The sequence below is a fragment of the Hipposideros armiger genome, unplaced genomic scaffold (assembly GCF_001890085.2).
Source record: "Hipposideros armiger isolate ML-2016 unplaced genomic scaffold, ASM189008v1 scaffold_600, whole genome shotgun sequence".
NCBI lineage: Eukaryota > Metazoa > Chordata > Mammalia > Chiroptera > Hipposideridae > Hipposideros > Hipposideros armiger.
In genome coordinates, this window is record NW_017731950.1 from 977322 (window position 1) to 994410 (window position 17089).

General features: G+C 35.3%; 1 protein-coding gene across 1 annotated transcript in view; it reads right to left on the reverse strand.

Moving 5' to 3' along the window:
• HBS1L (HBS1 like translational GTPase) overlaps nt 1-17089 on the reverse strand; it is a 79876-nt gene that overhangs the window by 4315 nt on the left and 58472 nt on the right. Inside the window, exons 9-16 of the mRNA XM_019624695.1 lie at nt 16152-16298; nt 13813-13887; nt 13119-13236; nt 12639-12707; nt 9659-9763; nt 6507-6597; nt 5999-6107; nt 713-813 (exon numbers count right to left, since the gene is read on the reverse strand). Coding sequence (XP_019480240.1) covers nt 713-813; nt 5999-6107; nt 6507-6597; nt 9659-9763; nt 12639-12707; nt 13119-13236; nt 13813-13887; nt 16152-16298 — 815 coding nt within the window. The remainder of the gene's footprint in view (nt 1-712; nt 814-5998; nt 6108-6506; nt 6598-9658; nt 9764-12638; nt 12708-13118; nt 13237-13812; nt 13888-16151; nt 16299-17089) is intronic.

The following is a 17089-nucleotide window of genomic DNA, read 5'->3' on the forward strand; positions in this document are numbered from 1 at the left end:
AGTCAAACTGTGGTTAGCCTTTAGTTGAATTAGGGTAAGAAACTTAAGTTCTCAGGAAGCACTTCCTTTGAAAAATCCTGACCTTGCCCCAGCCAAAGGGGAATTGTCTACACTTAGGCCTAGATATTAATGGGAATCGGAGGGGACCAACGTGATGGCGATCACCTCAGCTTAGGGCTCCAGGTGGACTTCGAGCCGAAGAAAAATACTTTCTGGGTGCGGAAAAAAACTAGGAGCTACAGTGTGTAGTTAGTTCACTTTCTTCCTGGGGTGTTCTCAGCAGAGGGAATGATTCTCATTAAGGAGAAGACAAGGAAGTGAAGAAAAATGCTCAGCTGGAATTTGGAACCCGTGGCTAGGCATAAATTCATCTTTTAAAACGTAGGACTTTTTAAATGCCTTTATTTTTGTATCGTCAGTATCTAGGACTTCATGAATACATCTAAGTTAATATTTCCATTTTTATCTACAATACACATCCCACCACCGTCATACAGAACAGAAATTATATATAGGATTCATACCTAACTAAACAGGAGCTTCAACATTTGTTTTCACATCTGTTTTAATCTAGTCCTTGACAAAAAATGATTTCTGGAACAAGTAAAAACAGACTTCACTTACCACCACAAGATATACTACACAAATGAATTCAACTGTCAGAGAGCTGCCTGAATTCCCTGTGCTTATTATGGATGCATAAAACACTCACTTAGGCTTCTTCTTGGTGACTTCGCCCGTGCTTTTGCTCAGGACGCTAATCAGTCGTTTAATAACGGCAGGTACGCTGACAGTTTGGTAATGTAACAGCACCTAAAACAAAAAATGGGAACACTGAAACCTCTGCTTCCCACGGCATCTCCGGCCCATTCTGTCAGTTCTCACATTTAACACTGAGCACTGCTGCCTGGAGTCTCTCAGGCTCTCCAGTTGCCTCCTCCAAGTCTGACCACTCCAATCAGGCTGTTCCTTAGCTTATTAGGGAAAACAGTCACGCAGGCAGTTCCAATATCTCCTCCACCACATACTGTGTGAACGTTAGTGAATTACATAGCCTTCCTGACGGCTTGTGACAAGAATTAAATAGCATCAGACACAAGGCCTGGTAAAGATGTTCAACAAATCCTAAAGACGAGGGAAGGGGAATCCTGTGACATTCAGCAGGAATTAACGTATTCACTGTTGGATAATGAGAATAAAATGTTTATGGGAGTTCAGAGTGGCTCTGAAGTCAGGCGGACCTGAGTTCAAATCCTAACTGCACCCTTTCAAGCTGTATGATTTGGGGCAGGTCCTTTAACAACCCTGATTCTCCCAACATCCCCAGCCTCAGGGCCCTTATCACTAAAATGAGGAAAATCAGACGTTACTTTACAGTGGCGTTAATTGATGGCCCTAGGTATTAGCTATTATTGTTCATGTTTTATGTTTAAGAAAACTTAATATCAAAAAGGCTAAGTATCTTCCAGTGGTTGTGGTGATAGGAGTCGGAGATGAATTTTATGCTGAGGTTAGCTGGAGTCAGAGTTAAATGGACTGTCCTCCACTCAAATAAGCACCAAGTGTCCATAGTTTGGAAAAGATCAAATACCCAGGAAGTGGCAAAGCCATCAGCATTTCACTGGTTTGTAAATACCGCTTCACGCTGTTTGCCTGAGGGAACACTGACACTTCTCATCTGGAATTTCCTGGCTAAAACAGTTTGCTCATGCAGAAAACAGAAATATAAGGGGGACTTACTTGTGGATGCACAATCCTGGACTTAGGAGCTTTCTAAAATCCAAGTCATTCAATCAGCGATTTGTTTTCTAGTTCTATCTCCTTCTCTCTTTCCTCACTGTCAAGAAGTGGTCCAGCACAATCCTCTCATCTGAATCAAAATAGAGGCTCCTTCCCGGTCTCTCTGCCATGACTCCTGTCCTTGTATCACATAACCCCTCTTCATGTCTGCCAGACTGACATTCTAAAATACAAATTTAATGATATGCCCTTGCTACTTAAGACCATGGAATCTTTAATTCCACTACAAGGCATCGAGGCCCTTCTCGATCTAACCCTTGCTAACCTGTCCAGCCTTGTCTTTCTCCATCCTGTCTTGCATTCTATGTTCCAAACACTAGAGCTTTCGTTCCTTACATGGACCAAGCCCTTTCTAACCTTTCGGCTTTGCAGGTACTATGCTCCCTGGCTAGAACACGTCCTCCATCCCGGCAGCTTCGTTTGGCTAACTCCTACTCATCCTGTTCCCAGTAGAGCATCACTTTCTTCAAGAAGCCTGAACCCCCAGTCTGAGCTAGATTCCTGTCCTCTATGTCCCATAATCTCACTGCATAACATCTCACTTTTACTGTGATTGCTAGTTTGAATGTCTGTCATCCTATGCAAATATGAACTCTGTGAGAAAAGGACATCTAACTGGCACTCAGTAAATATTTGTGAAATGAATGTAAGAATGAAGAAATAAAGAGCACCTAAAACACATGGAGAAAATCAGGCACCTGGGTTTTGTTTTGTTTTGTTTAAAGCACAACTGAACCTCCATTACGCTACAAAGGCAAATTAGTTTTCTTTTTCAGTGGCATCTGACCATTATAAACTGGAAAGATTCCAGAAAAAATTAACAACTGACTCTTAGGGGAAAACAAAAAAACTTCCACAACGCATGGTAAAGTGGTGAGAGCTATGCTTGTGCACTCAATAGATCCTGGTATCAATCAGCACCGAAGTAACATAAATGTAGGTCAACATAACTAAGAAACATCCCTTTTGCAACAATTGGGCAAACAAGCAGGATTCCCTTCACTGGGCTCAGATGTGACTAAGAAATTGGTTCCTGGTCCCCATGGCTTGCCAAATTTGAAAGAACAGAGGCATGTGAACGTAAGTTCTTTCTAACCTATGTGTAAGTTCCAGGGTAAAATCCAGGTGGATAAAGAATGGGTTGTGGCAGCATGGTTTTGTCTATCTCCACAGTGTCTTACAGACAGTAGCACAAACAAAATACCTGTGGAACACATGAGTGAAAAAATCTACATGTAAATAAATGGGAAGTAATTATATAATATCTTAACATGTTAATTCATATTATATATAACCAATGTCATCTATCATTCAAAGCAAATCACAGCATAATGTAAAAGAAAAAAAGGACTGAATTTCAAAGTGAAAAGTGCTGACTATGAGTTCTGGCTTAATCACTTATTTTTCAAGTAGTCACAACCTCTCAAGTTGCCAATTCCTCATCTGTAAACAGGCACATTACTAATACAACTCCACAAGTTCTTTGCCGCAATTCCAAAATCCCAAAATACTGCAAACCTTAGTTTTTCCTAATTCTGTTATATATTCATTTAATAAAATGAGACTTGTATTGAAGTGATTTAATTTACAGCCCTATTTATTTCATTTAGCATTAATATTAACAAGTTGCAGCAAAGAAACATTAGTATGTTTAATTACAAGGTGTTGCCTCATTCTGTTAGGGTTTTCGTGTAACATACATGCATTATATCACCTTTCTCAATTAGGAACACCTCTGAATTCCTAAGCACACTAGCCCGAAGAGTTTCAGATAAGGGTTACGACTCTGTATTTCACGTGGAGTTTTGAGAATCAAAATATCTAGTGTTTTATAAGCTATAATGCGCTATATAATCTGTTAGGCAGCAAAATAATACAATGGGAAGAGGTAATTTCTTAAAGGACAACTGAAGTGCTAGTTCCCAAAGAAGGTAAGAGTTCAGGGCATCATTAGCAGATGAATAACAAAACAAAATGTGGCATATACATACGATGCAATATCATTCAGCATTAAGAATGACTGAAATTCTGATACATGCTACAACATGAATAAACCTTGAAAACATTATGCTAAGTGAAAAAATAAGCCAGACTCAAAAAGGCAAATAGCATATGATTCCACTTCCATGAGGTGTCCAGAATAGTCAAATTCATAGAGACAGAAAGACAGTGGTTACCAGGGACTTGGGGATAGAGGTGGGGAGTTACTGCTTGATGGCTACAGAGTTTCAGTTTACGAAGAGGAAAGGTTCTGGAGATGGATGGTGTTGATGGTTGCACAACAATGTGAATGTACTTAAATGCCACTGAACTGTACACTTAACTGTACACTTAACTGTACACTGAACTGTACACTGAACTGTATACTTAAAAATGGTTAAAATGGTAAGTCTTATGTTATGAATATGTTACCACAATAAAAAAAAAATCAAACATGAATTTAGTTAAATTCTTCTATTTTTCCTTCTTAAATAGAGTTTACCATATAAACCAAGAGAAACAAATATATTTATATAGCATTAAGGAATTCACTCCTAAACAGTAAAATTTTAATTGCTTAGGAAGTCTTTGCTTGATTGAAAAACAATTTTTTTTAAGGTTTCTTCCCACAGGGAATGGACGACAAAACATCCTTTTTTTTCTGAAACAAATTTCATCCTGCTATTCGTGAATCAATATATGCGCAGCACTGAAAAACTTTCAATTTATACTTATTTTTAAGAAACTACAGTAGACAGGAAGACAGTATTACTATTCAAAGTAACCATTAACCTCTTGACCTCTCTACCTCTCCATTGGCAAAGATTCTCACTGCATGAGTAAAAACATGCAGTAACCAACCTCTCCATTGGCCATACTGCTTTCTAAGAATGAGTGCCATTTGTTCAACAATTAAGTTGTAGTTTCTTGACTATCACGCCACATGAATTTTGAATGTTTAAAAATTAAATATTTTCAACTGTAACAATTTTTTTGGAGAGAAGCTTTTACTCTTTTTAGCATATGGGAGAAATGGAATATAATTATAAAACTGAAATATTTAAACAGTATCTTATAAATATAATTTTATATGATCAAATTTACATAGAAATAATTATAAAGAATTATAAGCAAAGCACGTGGTTATCGCAAATAAAAATGCGTAAGTATAAAATAAATTTAAATGAGCTAAATAAATTTATTTCCAACCTCAAAAATACTACCACTAACTTAAAGTTTAAAGGTCAATTACTATTATTTATTGCAAAGACGTCAAATGGTAAAATAATCTGTTTACATTTGCAAAGGCAGGCCATTTAATTCCACTGAGAAACACTTTTTACTGTTGTGCAAAATCTATACTACAGAAGCTGATCAAGAAAAAAAAAGTCTAGTCGGAAAGTGCTCATTTGTTAAGTAGCAAAAGCAAGGTACCAAACTATAAACAGAATATATCCCCAAATATCTGAAAAAAATTACACATAAAACAAGGAATTTATGCTATGCACAAGTAGTAGCATCTTTCTGGGTAAGTGACATTATAGTATAAAATCGCCTGCTTCCCATAAATGTGTATGCTCAAATGACATTGGTCAATGAAAACCTGCAAACCAATCTCACAGCATGCATGCCGTCTGAAGATGTTGTTGCAGCACAATAAGGTTTACCCTGTGTCAAGTGCCCCCCGAATAAACCCATAAACACCAATGGGTGAACATGTACACCGAAAAATACACTGGAATGTAATGAGCACAGATTTATGGACTATACAATTCTAGAACATTAGTATCTTTATTTTCTTGTGTTTTCCAAAATTTTCTATAATTATGTATCACTTTTACAATCACAAAAGCTACAAATAAGCATATTAAAATGAAACAAAAACAGAAAGACCCAATCTAAGATTAGTCAGGTAACCTTCAGAAAACAGCAGAAAAGTATCTACCACTTTGTCTACATGAATTTTATTATCATCATCATTTGTATCCTATTGATTATGAAATTTCTTCTCAATGCTTCTTTGAAGAAAATCTTCAGGTTCAAGCATCAAAATAAAAATGATTTTCAAATCCTAATTTCATGTCTTTCTGGATTAGAGGACTAAGATATTAGCTGAAAACCACTAAGCATCACCGCTTGTGAAGAAAATTATCACTTTTTAGGATAAAGTGACTTTGAATTTTTAACAGTGATAACAATTAAACATTTTGGAACTTACAGGAAATCCTTTAGTGATAGGAATTTCAATATTAAAGATGAGGATTCGGGCTCTGAAACGAGTGCAAGCTCTAATGGGTTCTTTGGGGCCACAAAATATACAGCCAACACTGTAATAAAAAAAAAGGGAGAGAAGGTAATTGGGGGATAAATAAATACACCTCTAAAACCATGTGCAAAGTGAAATGATCAAGCAAATTAGGGACTTTTTCTATATACCACCCTCTGGGTTAAAGTGTGGCTTTATTACCACTGTTAGCCTTTCATCATTTTCACACATAGCTTTCACTCAAAGAACATGTCAAGTATGTGTGCTGACATAGATTACTTTCAATGTTAAGTAGGTTTTTCTTATCATTCTTAAACTTCCAACAACTGCCGATTTGGGGCCAAATGAGATTTAGAATTTAATACTCATTCTTTCATTTCAACTGGTGAATTGCAAAATTTATGTGTTTTGAGGTCCGATATACAAAACAACGGTTGCTTAAACTCATTTTCCCACTCACCTGATTTTGATGATATCCATCCCAACCAACGTAAGGCTAACATGATCACCTGCCGCCGCCCAGTCAACAGGTTCATCATGCAGAGTGATTCCTGGAAATGAGTAAGAACCGAAGAACACAGTAAAACACCTCAATATCGAACCATAACAACCCAGAGAGCTTGGCTGATTCGTGCCTCACCAGTCACTACTCATCATTTTCAATATGAATGGATTGAGAGTGAGAAGGGTAATTGTGAGCGTTGAGGAAAACACACTTCCTCTAGACTTGACTCTTCTAGAACACCACCCTAAACATAAACTGACTTGTATTTGTTCATAAAAGGCTGATTTCTGCTATTTTAATCAAGAATTTTAAACTCGTTTACACAACTGACTATATTCATTAAGCAGGCCCCATTCAAATATTTCTCTTATATTAATGGATGCAGAAATAAATACAGTTCAAATTGTTTTTTAGTAACATAAAAGATGGGACTGGGAAAGGTGCCTGGTCTTGAGCTTTATTCCTAATTAGAGAACCACCTAAACCATCGCCTGTCTCCCAGCAACCCACAGGGCACCAGCGCTCTCAGAGGTGCTCTTGGCAGACCCCTCCGGTAATTCCTGTCTGAAAAAAACTGCTTCCCAGAGAGAGATGTGTGCAATGATAACTGGTTATATGAAAAGGAAGAGGTTCATAGTGTAAAAAAAGTTAATTTCAAAATGATCTCAGGTGTTGTTATATACCTTTATTACCCAGGGATAATCCTGGAGAATACTTGCAAAGGGCAATGCTCAGCTATCTTAAAGACTTTAAAAAGGAATCTCATATTTTATGACTCTGTGGGGTAAGTTTATGGGTTAAGTTCCTTTCCACTGGAACTTTAGGCTTTTGATGAAGGCATTATGTAGGCCAACAACTAGTTCTTGATTAACATGTTTTTAGTAAATTAACATTCACCCACATCTTTCTGAAAACACTTATTTTTCCCATGTAGCATACTCTTAAGTAGGTTTAAGAGGTTTTGAAAGTACAAGAATTTTAAGAACTCTGACACAACCTGCATTTTATTCAAAATTTCATTAATGTGCACATCTGAATTACTTCTAGAAGAGGGGCCATAACTTCCATCAAGGTATCAAAGAGTTTCTTGACTCCAAAATTGTTAACCATTATGATATTAAGGAATGCATGTTAAATTTACAACTAATTAAATTTAGTTTCTAAATGTAAATTTTAAATGACCATATTCTTCTATGAACTGTGGAATTGAAGACAGGAGCTGGCTACTTTATAATAGAGACGGCCTTAACTTAAGATTGAAGAGCTTTCATACAAGAAGTTTAATTCAGAACATAAAATTTCCTAAAGATAATATATAATCTGATTTTCTCCACCCAAACACGTTACATTGTCCTATATATGACATTTGTCTTCATAAGGACCTTCTTCATTGGACAGACACAAAAAAGTTCTTTTTCAACACTCAATGAACTTGATATGTTAATACAGTAAAAACGTAATTAAGAATTTCCACTTGTTGGTTGCAGATTTACTCACTTCTCTCTTTTAGGACGCCACTGGTTAGTGAACCACAGTAGCACCTAAAGTGCTCAGATAAAAGTGTGCATTCAACGACCAAGTAAATCAAGCAAAAGTAACAGGATTAGGAATTGAGAACTGAGAGCCTCCAAGTTGGGTTAGAAGCATGGTTCTCAAGGAGTGGGGTGCTGCTCCCCGGGTGCTGCTTCTGATATGGCTTCCCTTTAAGAACCACTAGATTAAAGATAAATGGTTAGATTTTTTTCTGGAAGAGGAACAGGAAGGAGGGAGGGAAAGAAGGTGGGACTTTCAGAAGTGAACAAATTGTCACAAAGGAGTCAATCTATAAGGTCCATGGAAAGTTTTAAAATTATGGTTTTCACTCATATCAACTCATCATAAAAAAATTTCTTATTCTCAAAAAAGCTTATTAACATATAAAGAAATCAGTATTTCAAAAGTACCTACGCTCTGGATCACTTTAAAAGACAAAAACAGAGATCTGAACTTGCAAACAACACATGTATGTTAAAGTGATTATTTTTTTTAAAGTGTGTATTACTTTATATCTGAACAGAGTTTCCATGATCTCTAAGCAAGCAGAAAGAAAAAGATAAAATGGAAATAACTTTGGCTGTCATTCCCTTATTCATCTTTAAATGTAGGTTAACCTGTTACCTAAACAGATATTTATTAATTTCTTAGTCTTTAGAAAATCAGCTTTTGAAGTTAGCATTCAAAGAAAATGTACAAATCTATAAGCTAATCAGGTACAACTCTGGATATAAACTATAAATGAGACTAACGAAGGAAAAGTACTGATATTTTTAAAAATGTTAACATTCCCAGATTAACTTTAGCTTAATATTGTTATAAATAACAGTATTTTATAGCATAAAACAGATCTTCAGTTTTATGTTGAAACCAGAGGCCTAGCTGGAAGGCTTAGTCTTAAGGTAAGTATAAAATTATAAACTTTTAAGCAGAACTCAGAAAAAAATAACATGTATACATGTAAGGTCAAATGATTATCAGTCATCATGAAAGGTCATAGATTATGTGCAAAAGCAGTAATGTGGCACTTTAAACTAGCTCAATTTCTCTTTTCAACATTAGGATTCTCTGAATTTACATCTTATTTTCTTAGGTCTTCCTGTAAAATACTTTTTTTTTTTTTTTTGGTATAAACAGGATCAAAGCTGTTAAGTATAGTAATTCTGAAATACACGTTTCAAAACAACAGACTGTAGCCGTCTGCTTTGCCCTTAACTATTTAGTGTCAGGATGGGGTTAGATTTAATTTCTGCTACTGAATACTATTTTAAACGTATCTGTCAGGTGTCTATGCATCTGGTTAAATCCTAACCAGGTTTCTCGAATCAGTGTCAAAAAAACAAAAATGCCACCACAGTTAGAATGTTATATGTACATATATATACACATAGTCACGAGAGAAAAAAATCGTTTAATGTTTTCACATTTTTATCTTCAACAGTTAGTATCATTTTGACAGTCAGTTACAATTTCAGTAAGAGGTTATTACTCTAGAGTTAATAACTAAACTACTTTTTAAAATCTGCTGTCTCAACTTAAGGGCAGTTTAGCAAAAGAATCTTACAGAGGAATACCTTTTGCAGTACAAGTTTCATTAGGAGGCATTGCTAGTAGTCGATCACCAGCCTGGATATAGCCAGCTTCAATTTTACCAGTTACACAAAATCCAGATCCTTGATCTGCAAAATAAGCCCAAATCTTACAATGATTCATACAGCAATGTTATCTGATGATTAATACTGTTAGCTCTATTTACTTCCCTAGTAGTTACATAAAACGAGTAGCTCAATGAACATTAATTATCATCTCAGAATTTTTAACATAGCTACTAAATATGGCATATCACATTCTACTCTTGATTTTCTTACAAATAAAAATATTTATATTACAAAAAGAGGGAATTTATTCCTTTTTCAAAAATGTATAGAATGCTTACTAAGTACCAGGCACTGTACTATACTCTGGGAATAAAGAAAGAAAGAACATATAAGTCCTTACCCATAAGGAGGTTATACTAGTGAAGAGAAAGACAAAAACAATTATCTTGTCTGGAGACAAACATTATTTATAATGTACACTAGAAACAGAAAAAGGTGCACTGAAGAATCCATGTTGAGGGGAACGATTGATTACCCTTTAGCTGGGCACTTAGAAGAAGGAGGAACAGTTGCCAGGTAGCTGTGTATATGGGTAGGAGAAGAAGGAAACTGCATATGCAAAAGCACAGTGATGTGCTTAGCACAGGAAATGCTAAGACCCAGGTATCATTTATATGGAATTTCTATGGGACCACATGGAATAATGAAAAGGCAAGACATGAGGCAACAGGGGTAGGCAAGGGATAAATGATAAAGGGGCCTCGAAAATCATGCTTAGGGCTTGAACCTCATCCTCAGTTAAGTAATGGGAGCCAGTAAAAGGCTGTGAACAGAGAAGGGACATGGTATTTTCATGTCAGAGAGGAAGGAAAGTTGATTGAAATGTACCCTGTGGCTGTAGAAAGGAAATAAACTAAAAAATTTGGAAAGAAAATATAACAGATTCAGGGTGATCAGGTAAGTAAGGGATAATGGCATAAAGGGAGAAATGTACTGACAATGCATGAACTGTGAGATAGGAAATTAACTAACATGATCCATTTTAGCCTTGGGGAATCTGAAGTGTCTGCAAGACATACAGGTGAAGATGCATTCCATGGGGCACGAATCACACAAATTGCATGAGAATGGAATCCTTGGAGGACCCGTGTGGAGATGTCCACCAACTGTTAACACATTTATCTGGAGAGTATGAACAGATCTGTGTTGGAGATACAGATCTGGGAAGCATCACGACGCAGGAGGTAGATGAACTCGTGGATGTCTGTCCAAAAGGAGGGTATAGAGTAAGAAGAGAACTGAAGCAATAGACGCTAGTTAAGAGACAGAGAAAGAGGAATCCACACAGAAGATACAGAGAGGTCAAAGACACAGACAGGAAAAGGGGGTCAAATATATGGTGACAAAAGGAGATTTGACTCTGGGTGGTGAACACACAATGCAACATACAGATCATGTATTAAAGAACTGTACACTTGAAACCTATAAAATTTTATTAACCAATGTCACCCCAATAAATTTAATTAAAAAAAAGAAAAGAAACCAAAGCAGAAAAGTTTCAAGGCAGATGTGGCTATCAGTCTCAGAAGTAATGCCAAATTCAAGTAAGATGGGAGTAAGATAATTGAAAAATGTTATTATTGTCTTTGGCAACCAAAGGGTCATTTAGTAACCTTAGTGGGAACATACTGAGGAGAGCAGTGTAGGCAGGGCCAGAAAATAGCCTGAAGAGAGAACATTGTTTAACAACACTGTTAATCAAAAATAAAATGAAGCACCTCTTATGTTTTAAATTAATAACAGTAATTTGGAAAGCATCATCATATTTCCTCCGCTACTAGTGGAAAGCTGGAAGCTAATAATAATAATAATAATAAATTTCAATTTCATTAAATAATTTTTGTGAAGCACATTCATTTATCCCTTTATCAAACATTAAGCATGTATTATGTGCCAGGAACTGAGCTAGCGCCTGCAGATATAGATATGGTAGGGACAGCACTTGCTCTCAAGGAGTTCGCGATCAAAGTGAAACAGATAGCACAGAAATAATTATAATATTGCATGAAAAACGCCACAATAAAGGATACAGAGAACACAGAGGAAAATCTTAGAGCATGTGCTCGGGAACCCACCAGTTATCAATTTATTGTTCCTCAGTTCCAAACCCATCCTTGAATGTCTGCTCTGTGATAGCGGAGATTTGGGGGACAACTGACATCTTTACCGTACTGATTATTCTAATATATAAAGGTTGCATGCTTGTATTTATTGAGATCTTTTATTCCGTTTCCATTTTATAGTTTTCTGTAAGGATTCTTAGGTATTTTACACAACACCTTCTCTGAAGGTCTGGACCCCTTCAGTTCGTCCTGACGTGGGTGTTCTTCCTCAGCCCTAGGGTACTATGTAGTTTCCTTATATTTCATAGTCACTCTTTTATCATATTAATAATTCTGTATATTAAACTTCACACTTTACCTATGTGTGGTATCTAGCTCCTGATTGGACCCAGACTCCTACCGATGGGTAGGAAATAGAAAAATAAAGAGAAAGAGGAGCAAAACATGGGCACACATGTTGGCAATCAAGACCCTCCTTTGTGGTTAAGAAATAGTGAACGATCCAGAAACTAAAGGGATCTAATGGGAGAAAAAAATTATGAGGCTAGAGAGATAAAGGATAAAGTTCATATATATATATACACACACACACACACACACATACACCTGGAAGATAAATATGAGATGGGGAAATGGTGAGTAAATTGAAGATTTCTCTGGGCAGGGGAGTTAAGTAACCGGAACTGTGCACCTAAATTTGGCAAAGATCCTTACATTGGCATAAAGAAGGGAGAATCTGAAAGCAATATAATAATTTTGTCCAAGAAAAGAGGTCAGTAGAGAACAGAAAGGCAGGGGTCATACTGAAGAAGCACTGGAGAGGTAGCACTTACCTTTGAAAACATCAGATACACATAATCTAAAAGGCTTATCGATAGATCTTTGAGGAGGTTTGAAGGAATCTGGAAAAAATGGCAAAAAAGCAAGTTTTAATTTAAAAGTAATCTCTGACTCATGTCCAATGAGCCTATTATAGCCCCATGTCTCCTAAAAAATAGTTTTTTAAAATAAATATTAATAGCAAATTGACTGTCATGCATATAGTAATTTGTAGTTTATAAAATGTTTTCATACATGTTAAATCATTTAATGTCAACAACAATCTATGAGGCAGGCAGGGTAAGCATGAGTCTCATTAACTAAGTAAAACTGAGTGTTAGTTTAAATACTGCATGTGATTTCAAAAGCACTAACTTGATCTTCTGAGTACAAATCCTATGCTTCTGCACACACAACACTGTCTCCCATAAAGAACTCTAAATAATTAATGTCAAGTTTATAATGCATTACAATTAGTAAGACTGTATTCTTACCAATTTGTTCTAATAAACATAGTCCTTTATACCATTTTGTAAGTTCACTCGACTGAGATCTTGTGATTAGATTTTCACCACTGAGACCACTTGTAGGGATAAAAGCTACATCACTTTCCTATTAAAAAAGATCGAATACATGAAACTTAATACAACATTGTTTTTAAAAAAAATTAAACGGTTCACCATTACCAAACTGCACCAAATTTATAAAAGCAACAACAATGCACATTTTAAAAAATAATAGAAATTACAGAACTACAATCTTGAAGTTATCTGATCCAAACGTTTTCAACTCTTTTCGTTCTGTGAGAAACTTACAAATTTGTTCCCAAAAATTCAAGCATTTTTACTTAGTAACATATGCATATTTCACATTTTTGCTGGAGAAATTCCTCTCTACTAGTTTCCACTTTTCTCTGGGACCTCCCTAAACCTACTCACCTAATTTAATAGGTGAAGAAAAAGTATTTTCCTTACATTAAATCCAAGCCAATTTATAAAACATATCAAGTTAAGGTACAGTAATCCAAAGAACATAAGATAATATGTACATAATACCAGAGGAAATAAAAACAAAAAGAATTAAAGATACTTAACAAGACAAGAACACCAAAGTATTAGTTTTTTTTTCTCTCATATCAGTAAAATAAGGCTTAAGGGTAGTAACCAAATCAATTTAAAATTATCTTACCTTAAAACCTGCTTGCTTAAGGAAGTGCCCAAGTTTTCCAGTAATCTCTTGAAACCTTTCTTGTTGCCAATTAACCTGATAAAGATCCAATTTATTTTTAAAACTATGCTTCAGACCATGCTAATATAAAATTTATATTTCTGCAACAAAACGTAATAGTAAAGAATGTAAAATATAAAACCTATTAAATATAAAATCCTTTAAAATAAACAGAATTATCAGCACTTACTGTTAATATGATCTAAAAGTAACTTCTACAACAGAAAGCCTAGAAACAAACTCTAATACATACAGAAATTTTTGTATATGCTGAAAGTGCTAAAAGTGATTTCAAATTTGGGAAGGAAAAGTAAATAATTTATTAAATTGTACTTGGACAAACCGCTGAAATAAAATAAAGCCAAATAGACTAAAAATGCATAGAGTAATATGAACTCTAGATAACATTATACATGCTGTAGAATTAAGGGGTAAGTGTAAAAATGTCTAACTCATTTGGAAATTCATATCAAAATAAGATGAATTAATGGATGGATACAGGCAGGAGTAGACAGACAAAGATGTGATCAAAGCTGTAGTAGAATCTTAAGTAGTGCGTATAATAGAGGTGTTCACTGTAAAATTCTTTTAACTTTTCTTTATATTTGAAAATTTTCATACTAAAATCCTGGGAAAAAATAAAAGGTATATGTGATAATGATCTCCTAGAAGAACTATGTAGGAAAATATAGTCGAATATGCATCCAACTCCAAGGTAAGAAAATACCTAAGCATGAAGAAAGAAGTCAAAAGGAAATATTTATTAAGCTGAATATATATCAAAAACACACCACAAACAAAATGAAAAGTAAAATACTAAATTGGGAAAAATATCTAAGACAAGATGAAAGATTAGTATCTTTAATAAATAATGGGCCGGCCGAGTGGCGCGATGGTTAAGAACTGGCTTGGGACACCAGAGGGCCCCGGTTCGGATCCCACATATAAGGGCCAGTGACACTGCCCTCCACAGCTAAGATGCTGAACAACAGCTCAACCTGGAGCTGGGCTGCCATGAGTTGCCGGCGACGGCTAGGCTGCAGCTCCTGTGGCAGTGGGTTGCCATGGGCTACCGTGTGTAGCCAGCAGCCAGCGTGAGCAGCTAGCAGCCGCAGTGAGTGGCCATCCAGAGGCCGGCGACTGATCTGCTTCACCCGGGAAGAGCACAATGTTGGTGCCAACTTGGACCAGTGAAGCAACATCCTCCACAACTAGACTGAAGAACAAAAAACGACAGCAACTTGTCTGTTTCCCTTCCCCCAATTCCCCAGCGCTGTTCCCATCCCCCCAATAAAAATCTTAAAAAAAATAATAAATAAAAATAAATAAATTACGCTTACAGATTGATAAGAAAATAAGTTATAAAAATGAGCAAATTTGGGCCGGCCGAGTGGCTCAGTTAAGAGCTCGCTCAAGAGTTTGAGCTCTGAGCAACAGTGGTTCGATTGCTGGCCCAAGCTGAGCAGTTGCTGAGCTGCCAACAGGTGGCAAGATGGCTCAGCTTAAAAAAAAAAAAAAAAAAGAGCAAATTTATAAATAATTCCAAAAGAAAAAATACAAATGGTTAATAAATATACAAAGCATATTTATATATTATTAACATTCATAGAGAAGTAAGTTAAAAAAGAAATATGTTTTATGTAACAAATTGAAAAATAATCCTTTAATAACAGCAGTGTCGATAAGAGTTCAAGAAAGTAAATATACCATAGGTGCCAAGGGGAAATAACCAGAACTTTTCTCAAAGGCATTCTGATCATGTACAGCAATTCTAAAAAATGTATATGCCCTTAAGGCCAGAAATTTCCATAGAATAAACTATTTCTAAATACACATATACACACATACACACAAAACTGGCAATATTCCTAAGTAGGGGATTGTCTGAATAAATTATAGTATATCTTTAACATAGACTAAAGTTATAAAAACTTCTTTATACAAAAATTATTAATTACTTGGAAACATGCACAAGAATATTGTCAAATATATTGTCAAATTTTTTTGAAAAAGCAGATAAAGATTATAATTCAATGTTATAAAGAAAAAGATTCGTATCTATAAAAATAAATTATATGGATGTACAAAATGAAAAGTATCAAGTTTTTTAAGGGGAAAGAGAAGTTGGGAATATAGATTACAGATTACTTATATCGCATTATCAGGATCATGAATTTATTTTTTAAAATATGGCAACTGGACTAATAAAATGCACACTAGTCTCATATGAGGTCATCAATATGGCAGAAGAACATCTTAATTAGCAACTAAAGTAAATTCTCATAAAAGCCTTTAAATACCTGATCCATTTTATTGACTGCAACTGCAAGCTGTGTTACTCCAAGGGAACGAACCAAGAGGCCATGTTCTCGTGTTTGTCCCCCAGTCTCAAATCCAGCTTCAAACTCTCCCCTGCCGGCATCTATGACTAAAACAGCTACATCTGCCTAAGGAAACAAAAAAAACAATCAAAACTATAAATAATGTCACAGCCTTTTAATTCAAAGGACAAATTTTTCAATTAATTGTGTGGGTCAGATTTTAAAGGCAGGCTCTAACCTGACACCAAACACCAAAGCAAATCAAACAAAACAATTATACAGGTGGATTAAAATTTTTTAATTAAAAAAAAGTACTAGCATGCAGCCAAAAAAAAAAAAAGACATAAAAATGTTCCTTGGAACGTTTTATATAATTAAAATATCTAGGTAAAGAAGGAAAAAGAAAATTAAAACATAAGTAAACAGGGATATTTTTAATATAAGATAAAAGTTACAACCAAGTAAGTCTTTATGAAAAAAAGACATAGCTCTATATAAAAAAAAAAAAAGTTAAAAGACACTAACAATATGCTGAAGAAATATAAATGGCCAATAAACATGAAAAAAATAAATTCATTAGAAATCTAAAAGAAAAGATTAAAATTACAACAACATATTCCTCCCTTTTCCCACTTAAAAATTACACTGGCAAAGATTTAAGAGACTGAATTATTTACTGTAAGTAAAGGTGCAGTGAGAAAGGGCGTTCTCCTACGTTGCCTGTGGGACTCAAGCGCACAACCTTTCTGGAGGGCATTTCACAAGTTTCAAGAGCCTTAAAATACGTATATTTTGCTTACCATCAGCTTCACCTCTAGGAATTCATCCTAGAGAAATAACTATGGACCTACAAAGATATTTGTCACAGCATTGCTTACATTAACAACAACAAAAAAAACCTGAATAAGCGAATTATC